Source organism: Ostrea edulis, chromosome 4 (assembly GCF_947568905.1).
Source record: "Ostrea edulis chromosome 4, xbOstEdul1.1, whole genome shotgun sequence".
Lineage (NCBI taxonomy): Eukaryota > Metazoa > Mollusca > Bivalvia > Ostreida > Ostreidae > Ostrea > Ostrea edulis.
This window is the reverse complement of record NC_079167.1, coordinates 44,196,700-44,221,193: the sequence shown is the minus strand read 5'-3', so window position 1 is coordinate 44,221,193 and position 24,494 is coordinate 44,196,700. Positions and strand designations below refer to the sequence as shown.

The window sequence follows — 24,494 nt, the reverse complement described above, 5'->3', positions numbered from 1 at the left end:
ACGTCATCAATACCAGAGAAGGGCTGCAAAATTTAGGCTTATGCTCGGCGCTCACGGTCTTTGAGCAGGGGAGAGGGTCTTACTCATGCCACACCTACTGTGACACGGGGCCTCTGTTTTTGTGGTCTCATCCGAAGGACTGCCCCATTTAGTGGCTCTTACGACAAGCAAGGGGGTACTGAGGACCTATTCTAACCCGGATCCCACGGGAAACACTATATATAGGAAGCACGAAAATACATAAAAATATTATCATACAGTCATAGGTCTAGAACGGGTCCATGTTAGGGGTTTAAGATTTATACTCCTTATGGGTTTTTATCCCTGTATAAAAAAAGTGACTCAGGTGAGCGCTGTGGCCCATTGGCCTCTTGTCATTAGTCGTGATCTGTTTTAAGCTTAAAATGTTGGAGGGTAGAGGATCGGTGGGGATGTACACGAGATCCAGATTCTGGGTAGAGCCCCGTCGAGATGTAATGACCGAGGGGTGTGTGTAAAATCGGTGATATGTTCCTTGATCTGTGTGAAATTTTATTTATTCCTTAACATATTTGTTGAGTCGAATGAACTATGCCGTCCGACCTTGGGGGTGGGGGGTTGTTCTGAGTGCCTGTTTTATAAGCTATTTTTCCTATTAACGTCTTAATGAAAACAAAAGTAAATAAAATAAAAAATGCCCTGTCACCTTGTGTAAGCATGCCAGCACACAATGATGAAAACCATCCTGTTTGTTTTGTTTCTGATCGATTGACTGATTGTTTGTTCTATCAAATAAAACACATTTGTTCTATCCATCAACTCTCTCTCTCTCTCTCTCTCTCTCTCTCTCTCTCTCTCTCTCTCTCATATTTTGAAAATAATCGGATTTATTTGAGCTCGTCAAAGCGAGTTCTCAGCGTAAAGCCGATAAGAGTTATATAAGTATTACGGTTTGAGATATCGGTAATCCGGGTTAATTTCGTCCGTATATTGTCTAAATCAGTGTAAACGAGCTCTTAGTTACGTCATCTAGATTTATTTAAGGGTCGATGTCAGATAAAGGAGGGGGGGGGGGATAAAATTTATAGAAGCTCACACGACATCAACTACATGATGGGGGTGATTCAGGGTTAGAATGTACATTCAAAGTGACATTTTAAAAACTACATATGTACACTTTAATTTGTGAATAAACAGTAGAAAAGACATTTACGTGATAATCGATCTTGTCAACATCAGCATTCATCATATCAAGCATTGCTAAGTATTAAGGGATGTGGGTGTGGTGGGGGTCTGAATTAAAAACATGTAAATTTAGTTTTTTGTCAGATGTTAAACTTTTGTCCCTTGATGCGTGCGACTGCGACAGGGGTTGTAACAGTATAGAGAACGACACTAGAATGTATAATTCAACTTCTTCTGGATAAAATTCAAAATAATGAAGCCCTTACCACTCGTGATTTCTTGTGAGTTTTAAACATGACAATTTTACTTCTCGTTTGTTTGTTTTTTTAAGTTTTTTCTTATTTGTTTTGTTTCTTCTTCTTCTGTTTCTGTACTGCTAAATGATTTTGACATCGTTTGATTTTAGATGGGATTTTTTAAAAGTTTTTTCTTATTTGTTTTGTTTCTTCTTCTTCTGTTTTTGTACTGCTAAATGATTTTTGACATCGTTTGATTTTAGATGTGATTTCCTCTTTATACACTGTAGATGTTGCTCCTTACGATGAATTTATCCCCGCCTGTATTTCTGGTATTTAATATACGAAGACCTCGGGCGACAAGGCGAGTAAAGAACATATTCAGGAACAAAGCAGGAAATATCTCATCTTAGATCTGTTGACAAACACACTTATCTACCTAGTCCGAAGATCAAACAGGCGGCTGCAGTGCTTGTAAATTCCCCCTTCCCCCCTCATATTGCGCTGTACCATCTGGTTAGTAATCACCCGTGTGTTGTTTATAGCTATGCCACTTCAAGAGAGAGAGAGAGAGAGAGAGAGAGAGAGAGAGAGAGAGAGAGAGAGAGAGGTTTTATTTCCAAGCAGACAAGAAATGACGATATAATGATAAGGGATTAAGAAAGATTAGGTATACTCACCCAATATAAAACGTATTTCTGGGGCCGTGGCTGGTCAGCGGCTTACTCCTCCTGGGCTTTTGGTCCCACCTCTGGTGTGTTCAGGGGTCCGTGTTTGCCCTACTCTTAATTTCGTATTCTTTTTAAGATTTATGACAGTATAATCGCTGTTAGTTATCTTCATACAAGAAAAAATCAGTTTGGTAGAGCACCTCAGTATCTTCACATGTCATAATCCACACAAATATTTCATATCTAATTACATTACAATTTTTAATGATTTACTAAGTTTTCCCTAAAGAAGAGTTAAAATATGGACAATCTATCAGTAAAAGCATTTCAAGCTATACTAGCTCTAAATCTGATAATTTCATTTTGTTGTAAAAATGTGCTATTATGATAGTTTTGTATGTAACTTAAACCATAATCATTGAGGAAAATAAAATAAAGCTTTTAAAGATTTCATCAAAATAATGATTTTGGTTCTATTGAATATGTAGCATTATATAAAAATCAATTTGTGTATGGGAAGACAATAATGTAACTTAGCTTCATTCGGAGCCTCTGGAGAGGTTTTCTAACTCAAATATTGATAACAAAAGTTTATAAGCCTTATTTTTTTTCGCCATTGAAATAGTAAATTTTATTAAAAAAATTTACCAAAAATAATAATAATAAAAAAAATCTACACCATTTTTATATGACAGCTAATGTTACTTTAACATCAATATTCTAAATAGCATTTTACACACAATATCTATCAGTTTCATATCTAAGTTTATGAGCAGAAATTCTTAGCTTGGTAATACTTCGATGTAGCCAAACTTTCTAACAAGGACACAATATTCACGTATACTATGAATGGTATCTAAAACTAATTTCCTTAAAAAACACAGTATCTTGAGCCGATTTTCAAGTCTATACCAAAATAAAAGAAAATATTTTACAATGTCTTGGTAAAGAGGAAATTTGTCAAGATCCGAAACCACAACAAAATTTGTTTTTTCCCTATAAGCTCCCAATAAGCATTTGCAGGGATTCACTCTCTAGTGTCTCAGATTTTAATTGAGAATAAATAATTATTATCAAAATAAATTTCATTTTTGAAATGTTTAGATGAATGATGAATAACTCCCAACATTTCACAACTATAAAGATAAAGGTAAAGATGATATGTTCACATTATGTATGGAGGTAGTGACAAAGTGTCTAATAGGTAAATATTCCAAAGCAGGCTTGTATAACCATTTCTTGTTCAAAAATATCCATGTTACCAGTTCGTCTCTCACGCCCAACACTAAACAATAAAGGCCCAACATTTTTTTGTTGAAGTATTTTGTTCCTAAGTTACATTATATATATGTATATTCATTCATTAATAAGTTATAATCGATTCGAGAGCCGATGTGAGCTCAAACTGGTGACTTTATATATAGCATAATCTTTTATTTACTTACTTTTAAAAACTGAAATTGTGTGCGCTTCTGTGAGCGAAGGGGTATTTGACCTCCATGACCTTTATGTTTATTTTGAATCAACATTTAGATCTATAGCGTTTTGTTTATTGGTTGGTGTTTGTTTTGGGGGTGAATATTATTTTTTGTTTGGTGGTCGTTTTTTATTCGTCTGTTAACACAAATTAATCAATTCTATAATGACTTTCACGCTAAAGATACATATCGAGTGAAATATTGTTTAAAATTATTATTATCATTATTATTATTATCTATTGTAGTTTAACTGTATCTATTTAAAAACAGAACATGATAAAACACATATCGTTTGAATAGTTCAGAATGGAAAACAAGTGCATATGCACTTAAGTATGAATTCCTCTCATTATTATAAGGTAACAACGGGCAACCACGTTTTAAAAAGAAAAGGGGTAGAAGAACTGATGATATTGTATCACGCAAGTTAAAAATTAAGTAAAAAAGTCAAGGCATGAAATACATGAATCATACGAAATTCAAACAAAATGAATATTCACATGTGCATGCAGACAAACGGCGGATTGACATTATGAATGATATAAATAAAAAGGCAGAGGAGCATTGTTATTATCTGTGTTGTATTGTTTAAAGATATGAAAATAATATGATGAAATTACAGTCTTTTAAAGTAGTACTTATATTCATTTTAGATATCTAGATTTTCTATTCTAATTCATATTTCTGCTTGGAATCTTTATCAATAAAAGTAAACTTTGTTTTGATTTAGTTTTTATTTAGCATTACAAAATGTAAATACGTTGTATATCGATCTAAAAGCTCCTAAGAGTTGTATTATCCTACGACATGCCGACTAAAAACAAAAACAAAAACAAAACCAAAAAAAAAAAAACCAAAAAAAAAAAAAAAAAAAAAGCTTATCTTATCGCCCAGTCGCCTAATAGAAAGCGATTTCATTGGCCGAAACATAAGATACTTCATGAATAATGCATATCACGTGATTGGTGAGAAGAAAACAAAACCACGTGGACATCCTCCGTCCTTCGCATTGATTTCATTTTTGGTGCTCCGTGTAGAATCTAGAGAAATGGAACAGCAGTTAACGAAAACAGAGACGCTTCAGCTGAGGAAGAAACACATCAGGTAAGGCAGTTTATTTCATCATCATCTTTATTTGTCTCGGCGATCGACACCCAGAGACCTGCAGATCTAAAATGACCTTTAGGAACTTCAGGCTCTGCAGCACGCCGCCATGCTGTAGAGCTTTGTATGTATGTGTCAAACACTCGATAGACTAAGTAATTCTTTATAATGACCGACTGATGACAAAAATAGATAGGTCTCTGATTTTGCACGTAATGTAAAGATATGTTGCGTAATTTTTGGTTAGCTTAAATAAGTCTTTAGATAAAAATAAATAAATGCGGTTTGCCCAGTTTTATGGCGTAACAAAGCGTCTTGTCATTCCTTATCACACATGTATGTAAGAATTTTGTGACAGTTGAGCTGATATTGATTTTTGTAGTCCTGGTCTTGCTTGGCTTCTAATTTGTAATCCTATTTAAACGATTAAATGTCGTTGTATCAACATACGGGCTTGCATTGCATTGTTGGACGGGATAGTCACTGGTGCTGGTCTGTTACAACACGCGTGATATGATGTAATATATATATCGTATCGACCCTCGAACAGGAAATTCAGGGTATACAGATTAAAATTTATATAGAATCAACACCCAGAATTCACTGTGATTAAAATAGTGTTTGTTTCCCATTTTCGATCCATTTTGACCTTTGCATGAATACAATAATCTTGATTTTTTTTATTTTTATGCAAAAAAAAAAAAAAAAAAAAATAGAGTAAAAAAAAATGATAATAAATAAATAGAAAAAATAAAAAAAAGTTGACAGCCCTAGATGAACACTCAATGTAAAAACATTTCTGATTTAAGTCGTATTGTTAGAAATACATTGATTGGAAACTAAAAAAAAAATTGATTTAGGCCTATTAAGCCAATCTAGGTAATTTAAATAAAGCATGCTGAAGAAAAATGATAAAGTAATTACCTTCTATTATAAATTAACCACATTGCAAAAAAAGTATTTTAATGAATTAATTTTATTATTTTCATTTCTTCTAAGGAACTTTGCACATTATGAATTAGTTGAGCTGTGCAGAATGAATTTAGATCATTGTTATCAAAGTGTGTTAAGTTCGTGGTTTGGCATTGGGCAGTTCCTGTTGAAACTGGATTTTATTTACGATGTATAGCTAGGTGCGACCGAGATTTAGGCCAGTATAGTGACCTATTGTGTTTGTACTGCATATGAATTATATGTTGCACTGCATACCTGTCAGCTGCTTATAAAATAAGAAACGTGATTAATTATGAAATCTTGACTAATTAAAACAGGCAGTGAGATTTTATTTTAATTCCTCATAGAAGGTAGAGAAAGGAATTAATATTCTGTGAAGGGAAAGATGAGGGATTGAAGGAAGGAATGAGTGATAGAAGGAAGAAAGGAATGAGTGATAGAAGGAAGGAATGAGTGATTGAAGGAATGATTGAAAGAATGAATGAGTGATAGAAGGAAGGAAGGAATGAGTGATTGAAGGAATGAATGAGTGATTGAAGGAAGGAATGAGTGATAGAAGGAAGGAATGAGTAATTGAAGGAATGAATGAGTGATTGAAAGAAGGAATGAGTGATAGAAGGATGGAATGAGTGATTGAAGGAAGTAATGAGTGACAGAAGGATGGAATGAGTAATAGAAGGAAGGAAGGAATGTGTGATAGAAGGAAGGAATGAGTGATTGAAGAAATGAATGAATGATTGAAAGAAGGAATGAGTGATTGAAAGAAGGAATGAGTGATAGAAGGAATAAATGAGTGATAGAAGGAATAAATGAGTGATTGAAGGAAGGAATGAGTGATAGAAGGAATGAATGAGGGATTGAAGGAATGAATGAGTGATTGAAAGAAGGAATGAGTGATAGAAGGATGGAATTAGTGATAGAAGGAATGAATGAGGGATTGAAGGAATGAATGAGGGATTGAAGGTTGGAATGAGTGATAGAAGGAAAAAATGAGCTGGACGAATGGATCAGTGAATGAATCTGATGTAAACCAGGACAGGCTCTGTGTTATACATTTAGGACTGACAACCAGGGCAGACTGTGTGATATAAATTTAGGACTGACAACCAGGGCAAACTGTGTTATAAATTTAGGACTGACAACCAGGGCAAACTGTGTTATAAATTTAGGACTGACAACCAGGGCAGACTCCTGTGATACATGTGCTGTTAAATGTGGTCTTTTTTTTTTTATTCAGTGAAGCGTGCCAGCTGTTCTTTAAGGAGGATCCATTGAAGATCGTGACAGCTAATGGGCAGTATATGATTGATGAAGATGGGAATTCTTATCTGGACTGTATCAACAATGTCTGCCATGGTATGTTCACCCTCACCCACCCCACCACAACCACTAGTGGTGGATCCAAGGTTTTTAGGAGGAAGGGGGGGGGTATTTAAGAGTGACTTGTGCATGAAGTTTTGGGGAGATGGTTTAAACCCTCAGAATTGTGATTGATTTTTAACCTTTCTGATTATAGAGTTATATATCTCTCTCTTTCTCTCTCTCTCTCCCTCCATTTTTTCCCAACACTCCATGGGCATCCTCCATATTCCTCTCCTCATCAGTCTCTCCATCCTCTTCTTTTAAGCATGACATATCCTCCACACAACCACCGACTGCTTCAAGACAAATACACACCCCTGTCGCTGCTCTGTGTAGTTGTGTGCTAAAATGCAAATACATGTACTAAGAGATCACTAGAGCCTTATCAGAGCCTAGGCCTATTCTCTAACAGCAGAGTGAATGGTGTGCAGAGGGGTCTCGGAGTGAACGGTGTGCAGAGGGGTCTTGGAGTGGACGGTGTGCAGAGGGGTCTCGAGTCATGTCATTTCCCTCACAATTGGACACACTTATTACAGTTCCTATCACATAATTGATTAGGGGGCCTTGACCTTTATAGATTGAAGGAGTTTATCTGGAAATTCTGATAGGAAGGTACTGACATGTACCAATATTTAATGTAGAGTACATAAACAAGTTGAACAACTTCTTAAAATTATATGTAGGTTTACAGATTCTATAGGCAGAAAGACTCCTGTAAATGAAGTGTTGGCATTTTATTAGGGTGGCTCACTACAACCAGAAATAGTTTCTCAAATCAGTAGGAATTGATTTAATTATAAAAGATATGATGATATACAATAAGTATATAATTATGCCAGAAAAGCAAAAGAATATACAATTTTGGATAAAAACATGATTTTCAAAAAAATTATTTCAACACATATGAATAAAAGGATCTGGCAGATTTGAACTCGAAATATGCGGTTCACTTTAACCACTGAGCTACGAAGATAGACAAACAAATCGATTGATACAAATAATTTCACAAAACATTTAAATTGCCATCTTGTGATGTGGTGTCATACAGAGTATAAGCTTTAGTGTAGTGAGCTACCTTAATTACGGAGTATGCTCTTGTATTTTGTGACTTTGTTACAAACATTTGATTAATTTCTGACTTTGATTTACAGTTGGTCATTGTCACCCCCATGTGGCAGAGGAGGCCTGCAAACAAATCAGAACTCTCAACACCAACAGTCGCTATCTCCACGACAACCTGGTGCTACTCGCTAAGAAAATTACATCAACCCTTCCTGAGAAACTGTCCGTGGTCTACCTGGTGAATTCTGGGTAAATAGAACATAACGTTGGACTGATATTCTAATTGGTGCTATACTTAATAAGGACACATCGCATGTTTTTAAACTTTTTAATTTTTTCAGCAAAATTAATTCATTTCATACTTTACATGTGTTTTAGATGAAACAGTTTGCGTAGTTTTCGAGTTTGAAAGCGATGAAATTCAAATCTTGCGATATGCATATTTTCTTCGATGTTTTACGCGCCATTATCTGTGACGTCATATGCGACCTCGATCGAGAAGATTTGAAAACAGTTGTTAGCCATTTCATAAACAGATTAAATTTAATTGACAAACAAACAATTATCACATTAACTGCTTGTAAATAACACTGCATTAGGGTGTTTTGTGCCGTTTAAGAGTGTACTTGCTGTCAGTAGAGAGGATTTGGACTGTGTTTTTTTCAATTTTCGAAGGAAGGTATGAGGGACAAGACGTGAATATTTTTTGTCGGCACAACGACTTAACCCAGTAGAATTTGTCCCTGTACTTTTTTAAACAAGCACTTGGACAAAGACATAGATAAACTGCGAGAAAATGGTTTTATCGAAGCTACCCACTGTTACAAATAGGCCTACTGCATATGCTTTCCGTTCTGCTCTCAAATTCAATACACACTTACACCAACTGACCTTCACCTTGTAACAACATATAGGCAGAACTTCGCTAGCAGTGTCTACCAACTGGTAGTTTAAAAAAAAAGAAATTTAAAGATAAAAGATAATTTAACTTTCAATTATAAATGATAAAATGATATTTCCCAACTTTGAATTGAATTATAATGATTTCAGTTTTTTTAAGGAACGCGTACGTGTTTAGGCCTACAACAACAGCACGCCGCGCTCCCACTTCCTAATTAACAACGTGTAGATAACAAAAAAATAATGATTAATAAAATAGCTTGAATAAAATAATTTAAAAATATTGTGATTTTCACAATAAGTTTGATCATTTTTATTATTATTTTTTTTCTCGAAATGCACCTGTGACAGTAGGCCTAGTTAGGTCTATCTAACTTCTCCAAAAATAAATTTAATAATAATTGCACTGTTTATTTTAGAAAAGCAACAACGCTAATTACAGTTGTTTACAGAAATGGCATTACCAAATAATAGTGTTTAGACAATGATCCCATGTAAACATTATTTACTCGCAAATTTATGCAGATTTCATGCTCGTTTTCCTCGCTACATTTGGTCGCTATTTGTATTCTAAAAGATATAAGACTCGGGAAATTTGTCAACATTGAAATAAATGTTACCCATGGTAAATAAATTAGGCCCTTAAAGGACACATCTCGTGTTTTCAAAGTATACAGAATTATATGTATTTTGTCTTCCTTATGCTTATAGAAATTAATTGTAATAGTTCGTTCGCTGAAGTATTGCGATAATTAGCCACAATACGGACTTAAATCTAAGCCCTGATTTCAAAAAGCCTAGTTAATTAGATAGGTAGTCACGTGGTACAGTGACGTCATATGCGACCTTCGTCGATCAACTTGTTGTAAAAGTATTGTTAGATATGTTTAAAAACTCGGGTTTTAGGGGGCCTAATTTATTTATCATGGATAACATTTATTTCGATGTTGACAAATTTCCTGAGTCTTATATCTTTTAGCCACCAGTGCATACAAATAACGACCCAAATGTAGCGAGGAAAGCGGGTATGAAATCTGCATTTTGCGAGTAAATGATGTTTACATGGGATCACTGTCTAAACACTATTTGGTAATATCATTTCTGTACACAACTGTAATTAGAGTTGTTGCTTTTCTAAAATAAACAGTGCAATTATTATTAAATTTATTTTTGGAGAAGTTAGATAGGCCTAAATTATGATACGATTACGTATCATTGGCAACTAGCTAGGACTACTGTCACGGGTGCATTTCGGAAAAAAATAATAAAAATGATCAAACTTATTGTGAAAATCACAATACTTTTAAATTATTTATTCAAGAAATTTTATTAATCATTACTATTTTTTATCTACATGTTGTTACTTAGGAAGTGGAAGCGCGGCATGCTGTTGTTGTAAACACGTACACGCGTTCCTTTAAAAAAATGAAAGCATTATAATTCAATTCAAAGTTGGGAAATATCATATTTTATTATTTATAATTGAAAGTTCAATTATCTTTTATATTTAAATTTCTTTTTTTAAACTACCAGTTGGTAGACACGGCTAGCAAAGTTCTGCCTATATGTTGTTACAAGGTGAAGGTCAGTTGGTGCGAGTGTGTATTGAATTTGAGAGCAGAACGGAAAGCATATGCCGTAGGCCTATATGTAACAGTGCGTAGCTTCGATAGAACCATTTTCTCACAGTTTATCTCTGTCTTTGTCCAAGTGCTTGTTTGAAAAAGTACAGGGACCAATTCTACTGGGCTTTGGGCTTTTTAATAGCAAAATCGTTGTGCCGACAAAAAATATTCACGTCTTGTCACTCATACCTTCCTTCGAAAATTGAAGAAAACACAGTCCAAATCCTCTCTACTGACAGCAAGTACACCCTTAAACGGCACAAAACACCCTAATGCAGTGTTATTTACAAGCCGTTAATGTGATAATTGTTTGTTTGTCAATTAAATCTAATCTGTTTATGAAATGGCTAACAACTGTTTTCAAATCGTCTCGCTCGAGGTCGCATATGACGTCACAGATAATGGCGCGTAAAATATCGAAGAAAATATGCATATCGCAAGATTTGAATTTCATCGCTTTCAAACTCGAAAACTACGCAAACTGTTTCATTCAAAACACACGTAAAGTAGTTTTAGGCATGAAATGAATTAATTTTGCTGAAAAAAATAAAAAGTTTAAAAACATGCGATGTGTCCTTTAAAACCCGAGTTTTTAAAAATATTTAACACTACTTTGATTTCTAGTCAACTCGTACCCTGACCGACTCGTACCCAGGTCAACTCGTACCTCATAGGTCAACTCGTACCCAAAAGGCAAAAGTCATCTCGTACCCAAGAATCTGCCCATAATGCAATATATGTATGCGCATATAAGTGACATATCGCTTAGGTACGAGTTGTCATCAATTGAAGAGGAGGAGTCAACTCGTAACCAGATTCTTGGGACTTTTACCTTTTGGGTACGAGTTGACCTATTGGGTACGAGTTGACCTGGGTACGAGTCGGTCAGGGTACGAGTTGACTTGACTCCCACTACTTTTACAACAAGTTGATCGACGAAGGTCGCATATGACGTCACTGTACCACGTGACTACGTATATAATTAACTAGGCTTTTTGAAATCGGGGCTTAGATTTAAGTCCGTATTCTGGCTTATTATCGCAATACTTCAGCGAATGAACTATTACAATTAATTTCTATAAGCATAAGGAAGAAAAAATGCATATAATTCTGTATATTTTGAAAACACGAGATGTGTCCTTTAAGTTATCTGACTGCTACAGACATTGTATTCACCCTAATAAGCGCTCATGCTCCTGTAATAGCTGCATTTTATGCCTGCAGAAAAATCCCGCTATATGGTATTAGAAGCTCATACCAAGCGCAAAAGTTGCTGATGACAAGCAATGTGTTATGACCCTATCAGAAATGAGGTAATTTGTCACTGGTAAAAAGTTAGGTGATTTTGTTCAAATGATAGCTTTGTCACAGAAAAACATGAGTAGCTTGTTTCAAAATTTGCTTATGAGCAGAAATTTTGTCTTGGACTTGAACCAACTTTAATAAGGACATCTGACCAAGGTCAAAGTCACAAGTAAATTTGTATTGAAGAGAAAATAGACAGTTTAGAAAGTCATACTGAGTACTTAACAGAAACATTGCTTTATGACCAAATAGTATGTTCTGACCTTGAACTGACAAGGTCATTGTCACTTGTAAAAATTAGAGTTATAACTATTTCTGTAGACATTAACTTCGTATTAATAGACAGATATTAGAAGTTCAAACTGAAATGATCATTCGGACTGTATAATGAAGTTTGGTTATAATAAACTGTTTTTCACTGGCCGTGGAGGTTAGCTATAACTGTGTTTTACTGTATTGATGATGCCCATGGTCCTTGTGGGAAAGAATAGGCATAAGCACGTCATGCTTTCAAGTTTTTAAAACTAAAAGCATTAGATTTATATTTACTGGAATATATTCAAACTTGAGTGTATTTTAATGTAACTCTTTTAGAAACTACAGCCACATACAGGGCAGATTTTTAAAGTTTCCTATTTCCTATTTCCTGAGAATTTTTTGGGGTGGATGCAGAAATCAAAGTGGGTCACCCCACCAGTCAATGTAATAATAATAATAATGTCCTTTATTTAAACAGGATAGCACAATTAGTTTAAAACTAGTTTACATTGTGGTCCTGAAAACATATATACAGACAGCAGTATTATACAGATACAATATAAAATAGTATATGAAGGTATGTTGTATACATACATGTACGCTATTTACATATTTAAAACTGAAAATAAAACAAAATAAATAAATAAACAAATAGAAATAAAACTGAAAATAATCAAAAACAAATCTATATGGTTTTAATTTCCTGAATGAAAAAAAGTTCTAAGAATGTATTAAGCTCATGATTGTTCCCTAGTACTTTAAAGACAGTTTTATTTATAATGGTGAATCTAGACCAGCTGAAGTAATTTGAAAATAAAATAAAACACTGCTATTACAGTTGTAATCTGTTTATTGTTTTGTTTGTTTATTGTTGATTGTTTTGTTTATTGATTGTTGATTGTTTTGTTTGTTGATTGTTTTTGTTTGTTGATTGTTTTGTTTATTGATTGTTTTGTTTGTTGATTATTTATTGTTTTTGTTTATTGTTTAGGTCTGAGGCCAATGACCTAGCCATCCGTCTTGCTCGCCACTACACCCGCGGCACGGAGATGATCACACTGGACCAGTAAGTCTGTTTACTCTCAGTCAATATAATGTGGTGGTCACAGGGCAGTCAATATAATGTGGTGTTCACAGGATGGTCAAAGTACTAGAGGTCATTGAGGTGGTCATAGGATTATAATGGTATTCAGTCTTTCCATGGGAGTTGGTTTTTTGTTCCCTGATAACTTTGGCGGTCAGCCGGGTTAGATTGCCGGTGGCCAGATAGGTCAGTTGGTAGAGCACCTGATTTAGGGCCCCAGGTTTGAATTCCAGTCTGGTTCGTTACATTTTCTCCCTTCCTGTTACACAATATAGTTGATTAAAATAAACATACATGCTCTTGTTTGAACAACTTGTGTGTCAGCGGGAGATTTCGGCATAATGTTGTGGACACCGTATTAAGGAGGATTAACACATTGTCATAATGGCTGACTTTCTTTTGAAACTTGAATGAAAATATAAATATCAGCATACGTGTATATTCCTTTTAAATCTAATTGCCTAGCCAGGTAACTTGGTAGGTTTACATGTTGACAGCTAATCTGTAGATTGCTGGTTCGAGTCCAGCAGGGGTAAATCTACATAGCTCGATAGCTCAGTCAATTTCTTCTAAAACTGCATTTTTTTTTAGCTAAATAAGGTAACTTTGAAACTTTTCAATTTCATAATACTCTTTTATATATCCTCCACTTTCCATCTATATCAGATTTCTCTGGTGTGTTATTCCTCCTTAGGATTTACAGGACAAGATTCAGTCTGTATTGTGTACATTTTGGGTTCAAAAGTCATAGGTCAAAGGTCAAACTCACTTTCAACAGTATGCATTTCGAGGGGATAGCTCTGCTTTGCTTTGCAGTGCCAGTTTTTTTGATTACTGGGAATTTCATTGAAACGGAATTCATTATAGACCGTGCTCTTCTGTACTTAATAAATCATCTTATGCCAGCCTGAGAACTTGTAATGATCAATAATTATTCATGATCTAAATGAAGAAATTTCATACGGCTGAATAAATATACTCACACTGATCCCATAATCCCGGTACATCTGACCCCAGAGAGTAAAGAAGAGCTCAAGTTTTAAATGTATACAACATGAAAGATCAATTGTTTACAAACTCTGCCATGTGCATAATGATTATTGAATTGCATTGCACAGTGTATATAAGCTGTTTAATTGATTAAGGGTGTATCAATGTCTCAAGTTAAATCAGCTATCTTTTTTTTTTTTCTGAGATAAGGACTTTTAAGCTGTGTTTTATTCACCAGGTTCACTGACTAGCTTTTGGAGTAAGTAAACATATATGTAAACACAGCACTCTATTAAATTTGGTGCTGATTTACCCTGATTAAGATCTCCAAATGTGTACCCACTGCTTGAGGCTTTACTGTTTTGGAAGCCGAGTTCAAACTTTGAATTACAGGACACAGAGAAAGCTAGGTTTACCCACAGTTACATACATTACTAAAGTTGGACAATATGTTTTCTGTAGAGTTCATGTTCCTCAGAAATAAAGGGCATTCACATCTGGCTTCTATTCAGCAAGATTTGTTAATGCTGGTGGACCGGAGTTTTTCTTCTGAAATATTGATTTGTCTTTCGTAATTAAGCCTAATATGAAAACAAAAAAAATCACTTATAACATTGATTCAATTGTTGAGAGAGAGAGAGAGAGAGAGAGAGAGAGAGAGAGAGAGAGAAATGCATATTTTTCAAAAGTATTAAGCAAAATCTGAATTTGTGTCTTTAGATTGGTAAAGAAAACTTCCTTTAATAGAGGAATGAAAAAGTAGAAGACTAAAGTTATAAATTATCATGATATCGGGTCCAAAAAAAGACATTATGTCAACACAAAGTAGGCACCTGACAAATAGGGCTCCCCTAATACTGTCACTCGTCCGGCTGCAGAGGAACGCACACCAGTAAATTTTGTTTAAAAGAAAGCAGTAGAAATGAAAAAAACTGGTGGTATCTATCAGATCTCAGCTGACGGGGATTAATGGCTGTACTCTGTGTTAAATATGTCAGTGATGTCACAGAATGTAATTGTTATTTATTATGTTTGACCTACTTACTTGATGTGGTGATGTTTTACAAGGACCCTTTGACCCTCTTGACAAGCTAATGAATTTATAGAGAACAATTTCCTACGTACTTTTGTGAAATTAATTATTATATTATGTAACAATTATTCACTTGGAGCAAAAAATTTTTATTGAAAGAAAAACGTTTCTTGGTGGAATCTTGATCAAAGACTAATTAAAACAAAGACTAATTAAAACATTTTTCCTGATTGTCAGCATATACAGAATAATGTAAAAATTATTCGGACAAATTTGTTTTTCATATATATTTTATACAGATTTGTTTTTCCTATTTATTTCATACAAAATATTTCATTATCAAATGACATGTTTTCAATAATTGATTAAGATTGCAATTTCATTTCTTGAACTATTTCATTATAATCTATCCCATGAAATGTTTAATATTTTACAAATTCTTGATATACATGTATAACAAACTCACTCTGGAATGTTCATTTTGTTCATCAGTTCACTGCAATGTTTTGACTTGAATTACAAAAATCAAAAAGTGTAATGAAATTTGCATTCATTTTATAACTCTGTGCCAAGCAATCATCTAACACATTCACACATGAATAAAGAATTGGAAATTCTACAATCTGTGGTGAAATGATTGAAACAAATGCAACAAAAATTGATGGAACTATACTGTGAGGTAGATGTTCTGGAAAAGAGTAATGTATAGAACTATAAAATGTCATACAACTCTTGTAATGTATAGAACTATAAAATGTCATACAACTCTTGTATTGCATTTTGAGTTGTTGTTTTGGAATTAGATAAATTGTGTAACATTTGTTTTAGAAAATGCTAGTATTGTTTTTAGACTTGGCAAAATGAATTTTAACAAGGTTGCATCATTCTGCTTGTGTTGGGTTTTTGCAGTGCGTACCATGGTCATGTGAGCTCGGTGATGGACATCAGTCCGTACAAACTGCGGACAAACGTTGACGGCTCTCACGTACAACCCGAACACGTCCATGTGGTATGTATCGTGACCTGAGGTTGGGGATTGAAAATGAATATCAATTGGTTTTAAAATGTACCTTGAATTTTATGAATCCTCAGTAATAAAGGCACAAAAGTTTTGTTGTTGTTGGTGGGGGGTGGGCGGGGAAGGGGGGGGGGGTCATATACTGGGTATATTGATTAGAGGCTTAGATGATGTGGATTGTTTTTTGTTGGGTTTAAAGTCTGATGTTTTGCAGTACATGTATATATATTTGATGTAGATATTATTGAAAAATGTCAAGATCTAAATTGAATGAATTCTAAAATTTAAATTAATAAGTACCTTGATTTGGAAAGTTCCGTATTTTTCCTAACAGACATCATGTGCATTGTAATACATTTATTCAAACAATTTATCTGCAGGTGCCTTGCCCTGATTCTTACAGAGGTAAATATCGTGATGACCAGTACTCCCCAACAGAGGTCAGTCAGAAATATGCGGACGAGGTCAAGGACGTAATTAACAGAGTCCAGGAGCAGGGGAAGAAAGTGTGCTTTTACATTGCAGAGTCCATGCAGAGCTGTGGGGGACAAATCATAATGCCTGAGGGCTACCTCAAGCAAGTGTACAAGTAAGTACCTCAAATACATGTACAAATTAGTGATGACCTCAAGCAAGTGTACAAGTAAGTACCTCAAATACATGTACAAATAAGTGATGACCTGAAGCAGGTGTACAAGTAAGTACCTCAAATACATGTACAAATAAGTGATGACCACAAGCAAGTGTACAAGTAAGTACCTCAAATACATGTACAAATAAGTGATGACCTCAAGCAGGTGTACAAGTAAGAACCTCAAATACATGTACAAATAAGTGATTACCTCAAGCAGGTGTACAAGTAAGTACCTCAAATACATGTACAAATTAGTGATGACCTCAAGCAAGTGTACAAGTAAGTACCTCAAATACATGTACAAATAAGTGATTACCTCAAGCAGGTGTACAAGTAAGTACCTCAAATACATGTACAAATAAGTGATTACCTCAAGCAGGTGTACAAGTAAGTACCTCAAATACATGTACAAATAAGTGATGACCTCAAGCAGGTGTACAAGTAAGTCAGAACCTCAAACAAAAGTACAAGTTAGCCAGAACCTCAAACAAAAGTACAAGTAAGTCAGAACCTCACACAAAAGTACATTTATAAGCAAGTCAACACCTCAAACAATCATTTATAAGAGTAATGGATAAAGTCTGCAAAGTTACTTAACATCTCAGATATGTCTGCAGTGTGCTATAAATCAAACTGAGATAAGTATTATTTAATACGCTGTAGTGGCACTGATTGGGGTCATGTAACTGGATGTAGCTTCCTAAACAAAGCCTTCATGCTGAGCTCTAGTATAATAACGAGTTTTGCAGGGGGTGATTCTAACAATTCCGATGTTGAATGTATCAATGTAATGAGAGGAGACTAATGTATCAATGTAATGAGAGGAGACTAATGTATCAATGTAATGAGAGGAGACTAATGTATCAATGTAATTAGAGGAGACTAATGTATCAATGTAATCAGAGGAGACTAATGTATCAATGTAATCAGAGGAGACTAATGTATCAATGTAATCAGAGGAGACTAATGTATCAATGTAATTAGAGGAGACTAATGTATCAATGTAATCAGAGGAGACTAATGTATCAGTGGAATCAGAGGAGACGAATGTATCAATGTAATCAGAGGAGACGAATGTATCAATGTAATCAGAGGAGACTAATGTATCAATGTAATCAGAGGAGACTAATGTATCAATGTAATCAGAGGAGACTAATGTATCAGTGGAATCAGAGGAGACGAATGTATCAATGTAATCAGAGGAGACTAATGTATCAATGTAATCAGAGGAGACTAATGTATCAATGTAATCAGAGGAGACTAATGTATCAGTGGAATCAGAGGAGACTAATGTATCAATGTAATCAGAGGAGACTAATGTATCAATGTAATGAGAGGAGACTAATGTATCAATGTAATCAGAGGAGACTAATGTATCAATGTAATCAGAGGAGACTAATGTATCAATGTAATAAGAGGAGACTTTTCATTAATGAAGAATTTTAAAGAAAAAAGTTAGTGAAAGTTAACCTAAATCTCTGGACAACCAAAGCGTGAATTCTCCGTACAGAGGCAATCAATTATTATTTTTTATACAGAGTCATGCTTCACCTGGAAGCCCTTTACTTGTCAAATTAATTAGTCACGTAAATTATTGCTCTAAATTGTGTCAGTTAATGACCTAATAAACTATAGCATTATCTAAATTGTGTAGAAAAAGTGCCTTATTCGGTCACAGATTTCACAGTGTACATCAGTGGTAACTGATTATTTGTCGGTGTATCAGGGACATGTAATACGACACCACAAAATTAATGTGTTCCAAAATGTGTCCTCATTGACCAAGTTTGTATCTTTATACAGCTTTGATAGGGAGGGCCCCTGTACACTGCATGCCTCGAATCTTAAGGAGGTATGCTAGAGAAATTTGATATGGATGAAAAGTGACGGATATGTACAACAATATTTTGAAATTGAAAACTTTCAGATTTACTTTATTTAGTCAAAAAATAGTTTTAGTAGAAAGCAATATGAAAAAAAATTTAAAATTCCTGCTGGACTCGAACACACAATGTTAAGTTCAGTAGTCGGCGTGCTAACCTACTGAGCTACTAAGCTAGGTGATGATATTTGAAATGAATAGACAAATATTGCTGATACTTATATTTTCATCCATGTTTTAAAAGGAAGTCAGCCATTATGACGATGTAGAGTACATCCTTAAGTCGTTTTTTTAAGGGTGTAGTGTGTCTGTCTGTGGACATCAGGAAATTGCATTCTAAATTTTGTAAAACAGAATCCATTATTAGAATGTCAAACTCCAGTGGCAATGGACAAAGAGAAAGTTTTTCAAAAAAGTTATTTATTTTCTAACTTTATTCTATTTTCTCCTCCTATGGAACTTCATTATTTTTATTCTTATAAACCTAAATATTAAAAACAATCCTGGCCCTATGACGTGAGGAAGTACCTTGAATGTGCTTGTTAGGTTCTTCTATCATCCACAGATACACAGTTGTTGTTTATTGTCTACAGGTATGTCCAGGATGCGGGAGGTGTGTGTATCGCTGATGAGGTCCAGGTGGGCTTTGGCCGGGTGGGCTCACACTTCTGGGCCTTCCAGCCCGAAGGTAGGCATCTTTCGTGTGACTGTGATTAGTAGGTACTTCAGACTAGTAGTTGAATTGGTACAGCTCTCACATGGTTTATGTGATGAGGGTCTTAGTTTCAAGTCCAAGTCTATGCTGCAACTTTTCATAGTGAAAGTGATTTTGAAATACCCGGTACTGTATTCATGGTAATTATTTTCACTCATCAAACACAATGAAATATCAAGATATCCTCAGTGTTTAATGAGTGTATTTCAGTGTTTAATGAGTACATTTCAGTGTTTAATGAGTACATTTCAATTTGCGGAATTTGAGGATATGGATAAAATGGGCAAAAATTTAATGGACCGGGTCGAAAACATCAAAAGGACCAGGCCCCAGGATCATGAAACATCTTAAGCTTAAGTCAAAATTTGAATATTGTGATGAAATGATTGAGAAGTCGATCATTCCAAAATAAAATTGCTATTCAATATTGTTTCATTGAATTTCTGGTGTATGCAAATTAAGAGTTTCATTTCAAAAGTAATGAATGTTTTACATGTGATTGAAATTTTGACTTAAGTCTGAGTTTGTTACATGATCCTGGGGCCAGGTCGTAAATTTCATTGTATACTGTAGATTTCAGATTTTACACGGGTACTTAATTAATATCGTGAAATGACTCGTATACATCACATTGCGAGAACATGAATTCATGAGTGGTCTGTTGATCAAGAGCTTTTACATGTATTTCAGCAATCTAAAAATAAAAGCGAATAATTTTATTTTGCGAGTGATGCTTCTCGCGAAATCTGCAGTATACATGCATGTATGCATGTGATGTTCAATAATGTAAAGAATTGTGCATTTGTTTGTATATTGATGAGGTAGAGTCCAGTCACATCACATAAAGTACACTAACCCTGGAACTCTCTTTCTTAGGTGTGGAACCTGACATTGTCACCATGGGTAAACCAATGGGAAATGGTCACCCCGTGGCTGCCGTGGTAACGACCCAGGAAATATCAGACAAGTTCAAGGCTTCGGGAATGCAGTACTTTAACACAGTAAGTACCAACAAATGTCTCCTCAGACCCTCTCTTTGTTATCTATACATATCACTGTTGATACGGTCTACTATATTTATTTATCTATACATATCACTGTTGATACGGTCTACTATATTTATTTATCTATACATATCACTGTTGATACGGTCTACTATATTTATCTATCAATACATATCACTGTTGATACGGTCTACTATATTTATTTATCTATACATATCACTGTTGATACGGTCTACTATATTTATTTATCTATACATATCACTGTTGATACGGTCTACTATATTTATCTATCTATACATATCACTGTTGATACGGTCTACTAAATTTATTTTAAAAGCAGTTTTGAAGGATATGAAAGCAGTAAAGCATGAATTCTGTTATTTTGTTTCTTTTGTGATTTAATCGTGCTTTGGGAATAGAAATATCTATTTTGATACATCATAGGGGTTTATCATCTCAGATATTTTTCAATATGGTGACACTATCGACATTATTTATTTACATAACCATGGTAACCCTGTCAACCATAGACCTGTTCAGCAGAGTGGGCACCTGCAAACATTTCCAATATAATTCTTTGGTGCTAAGAGGCGAGCACTCGCGTGCGCCCGCTCTGCTGAACAGGCCTCTGGTCTATTTCAGTAACCATGGTAACTGCATTAACATTGTCTATTTCAGTACGGCGGTAACCCAGTCTCCTGCGCGGTGGCTCTTGCGGTGCTTCATGTAATGGAGGAAGAGAAACTCCAAGATCATGCCCAGAAAGTGGGCAACTACTGGATCAACAAAGTGACGGAGCTGAAGCAGAAATTCCCCATTATTGGAGATGTCAGGTAGCAGACAGTTCTTATTGTGTAATTTACTTTAAAATTTCATTTCATGAAAGTATTTACTGGTATTGTAATATTATATAACATATTGACGTCTCTTGTTGGATCATTTAGAAGTACATGTATCATTGTTGACCCTGTTTCAGGGGTCGTGGTTTGTTTGTGGGGATTGACCTCGTTAAGGATCGCGAAACCCGGGAACCAGCGACTCAGGAGGCCCAGACCGTGGTCAGAAGGTGTGTGTGAAATCACTGCAGCAAAAACACCCCACACAGATAACACAGCAAACTTAACCGCCACTTCATGCTAAACCCTCATCTCTCAAAAGCTTTAGTATCTAACAAGTCAACTAGGATGTCACTTAAAACCCTCTTAGAGATAAAGGATAATAAATATTTGTGAATTGCACGGTGCAGGATATCAACTGATATAGAGGGGTACATTTTCCTGGGAATTTTATGAATGATCCAATAGAAGTGTTGACCAGTAAATAAAATATCAGCACGTCATTAACAACAGGGTATTTTATAGGTGTGGATTATCAGTTTTATTCATGTGTAAAAATTTGCAGGGGATTTTGGGGTTTAATTAAATGGAAGTGTTGCTCATATTTAAACTGCATATCAGTTGACACTAAGGATTATGGCATGTTGATCAGCTTTGTTCATTTAGAGGAAATTTTGTCATTAATCCAATGGAACTGTTTATCAATTTATCAAATAAATCTACACTGTTTGTCATTTACACAAAGACTAATCTAAAATGTTGGATCTGTACTTCCAAGTTTAAATACCTTTTATTGTGACCTAAGGGAGAGAACTCAAATAACATTAACTGAAAAAAAATCTAGTGTTTTTTTCTCTTTCCAGAATGAAAGAGGAGGCCCGGATTCTGATCAGTTCCGATGGGCCTTACAACAACGTGCTGAAAACCAAGCCCCCCATGTGTTTCAGTCAGGAAAATGTAGACAGGTTTTGCTTGAAACTTAGCGAGATCCTGACGGACCTCCAGAACAACGAGATTAAGTGTGTACTAAAGGACATCATCGAGAACGTGGAGAAATCATCCAGCACGATGGACGTCAATCAGAACCAGTCAGCCAACAACTGGGGCCGTGCCACTCTGGTGTCCTAGTGTCTGGTGAGACTGGACCGGGTGACCTAGTTAGTGTGTGATCAGACTGGACCGGGTGAAGGTTAACGTCGGCACTGAGCTGTATGTAGTTAACATGGATAATGAAGGTCTATTGCCTTTTATAAAGGTGTGAAGAACTTTGATAACCATGAATTTTATAATTATATATTCTTGGTGATACCTTGCTGCAATGCAACTTGCTCCAATGCACGAGTGAAATGTTAAATATTGCTTTAAATGCATATCATAACTGAATTGTAATTCAGTTTTACACAAGACTCCAGGGTTCTAAACATCGATATATTTTCAATCATGTGTCCATTTGATTGTGTAAACAATAGATACAAACCACTGTACAGCATTTATAATCGCCAGTTTTTCATCTTTCAAGTGTGGTTTTCAAGGCGTCTGTGTTTGGGCCATTAACTTATTGTAAATGACTGAAATACACAGATGTATGCTCCCTAAATCCTGCATGAAACCTGCATGCTTTGATCCTGAGAGTTCATTGTTGAAATGCAAATGTTACATGTAGGTAGTTTATTACTTGTAGTCTGTACAAATAGTTGATAAAATTTGATCATTGATGAAGAAGTTGATACAAGGGAAAGATACTGTTTTTAGTATGAATTACTTATTCTATGTTACTATTTTTAGAATAAATTACTTATTCTATGTTACTATTTTTAGAATGAATTACTTAATCCAAGATACTGTTTTTAGTATGAATTACTTATTCTAACTAAGATACTATTTTAGTATGAGTTAATTATTCTAAGATACAATTTTTAGTATGAATTACTTATTCTAAGATACAATTTTTAGTATGAATTACTTATTCTAAGATACAATTTTTAGTATGAATTACTTATTCTATGATATAATTTTTAGTATGAATTACTTATTCTATGATACAATTTTTAGTATGAATTACTTATTCTAAGATACAATTTTTAGTATGAATTACTTATTCTAACTCTAAGATACTGTTTTAGTATGAGTTAATTATTCTATGTTACAATTTTTTATTCTATGCCCAGGATGATTAGACCATTTGGTCAACTTCTAAAGAAATCAGGCCCGTAGGAATGTGGGGTAGGGGTGCGTTCCCACTCTTCAGATTAAAATAAAAATACATAGTACACCTGTCAAAATTTGTCTAGGGGTAAGTTTTAGATTTTATCAAATATCTCAAGTGTATGTAAATTTGTCCAAGTCGCTTCAGATATGTCTAGGGTATGTTTTGAAACGGACAGTTCAAATATGTCTACGATTTAAATCTGTTGAAGGTTATGTAAAGATGACTAAGAAATATGTCCCTGACTGAATCTGTTTCCTACGTGACTGTAAATGTTATGTCGTTAGACGGACGTATTATGTTTAAATGTGTAGTATTCCAGATTTTTCGGTTTCCTACGTGCCTGTAATTGTTATGTCATTAGACTGACATATTATGTTTGAGTTTGCAGTATTACGGAGCTTTACAGGTGATTGATAAGGTTATTTAGAAATAAAATCTTGCCGTTGACTCACAGTTAATCATTTTTTTTATGAAAGTAGATGAACTTGAAATGACAATATTAGTATTTATTTGCCGTATTCATGTTCTTTAAAAGTCGAGACTATTGTAGTTTTCAGTCTTTTAGTCTCGCCACACTGTATGTAGACAGCGCTGTTCCTGTGAACGAATTTAAAAGTTTGCAATTTTTGGGGGTTTTAATTCGCACCAGTTTGCAGCTACAACTGAAAAAATGGAGCACCAAATTAACATCAACTCAAATAATTGAAGATTAATTTCTTTAATTACTCAATTATTGCTCTCCAGAATTGAATTTATGTGCCAACAATTCAATTATAGCGCACATTAATTGAATTACTGCGGGCATCAATTGAATTGATGCACGCATTAATTCATTTGATGAGAAAAATAATTGATTTGGTGCGCACATCAATTCAATTATTGCTCTCATTAATGCGTGCATCAATGTAGTGAAATTATATTCTGCAAAAATTTCATAGGAGCTCATTATGATTTGATGATCTCTTTGATT

The 24,494-nt window shown here is 34.7% G+C and overlaps 1 protein-coding gene across 1 annotated transcript; it reads left to right on the top strand.

Annotated features, from left to right (window-relative positions):
• Positions 1-4,501: 4,501 nt before the first annotated feature.
• Positions 4,502-23,971, top strand: LOC125669791 (5-phosphohydroxy-L-lysine phospho-lyase-like). Its single transcript, XM_048904568.2, has 11 exons — positions 4,502-4,653; positions 6,845-6,963; positions 8,121-8,280; positions 13,111-13,185; positions 16,136-16,235; positions 16,625-16,833; positions 19,354-19,448; positions 20,352-20,476; positions 21,158-21,312; positions 21,456-21,545; positions 22,179-23,971. Exons 1-11 carry the CDS (start codon positions 4,598-4,600, stop codon positions 22,441-22,443), a joined length of 1,449 nt encoding a protein of 482 aa, XP_048760525.2. The 5' UTR covers positions 4,502-4,597; the 3' UTR covers positions 22,444-23,971.
• The last annotated feature ends 523 nt before the right edge of the window (positions 23,972-24,494 follow it).

What these genes read in the sequence shown, in the direction of transcription:
- LOC125669791 (XM_048904568.2), top strand. Translation starts at nt 4,598, where the DNA reads ATGGAACAGCAGTTAACGAAAACAGAGACGCTTCAGCTGAGGAAGAAA. An exon ending in AACCCGAACACGTCCATGTG is followed by an intron (nt 16,236 to 16,624) that starts GTATGTATCGTG and finishes ATTTATCTGCAG; the next exon opens with GTGCCTTGCCCTGATTCTTA. An exon ending in CCCATTATTGGAGATGTCAG is followed by an intron (nt 21,313 to 21,455) that starts GTAGCAGACAGT and finishes ACCCTGTTTCAG; the next exon opens with GGGTCGTGGTTTGTTTGTGG.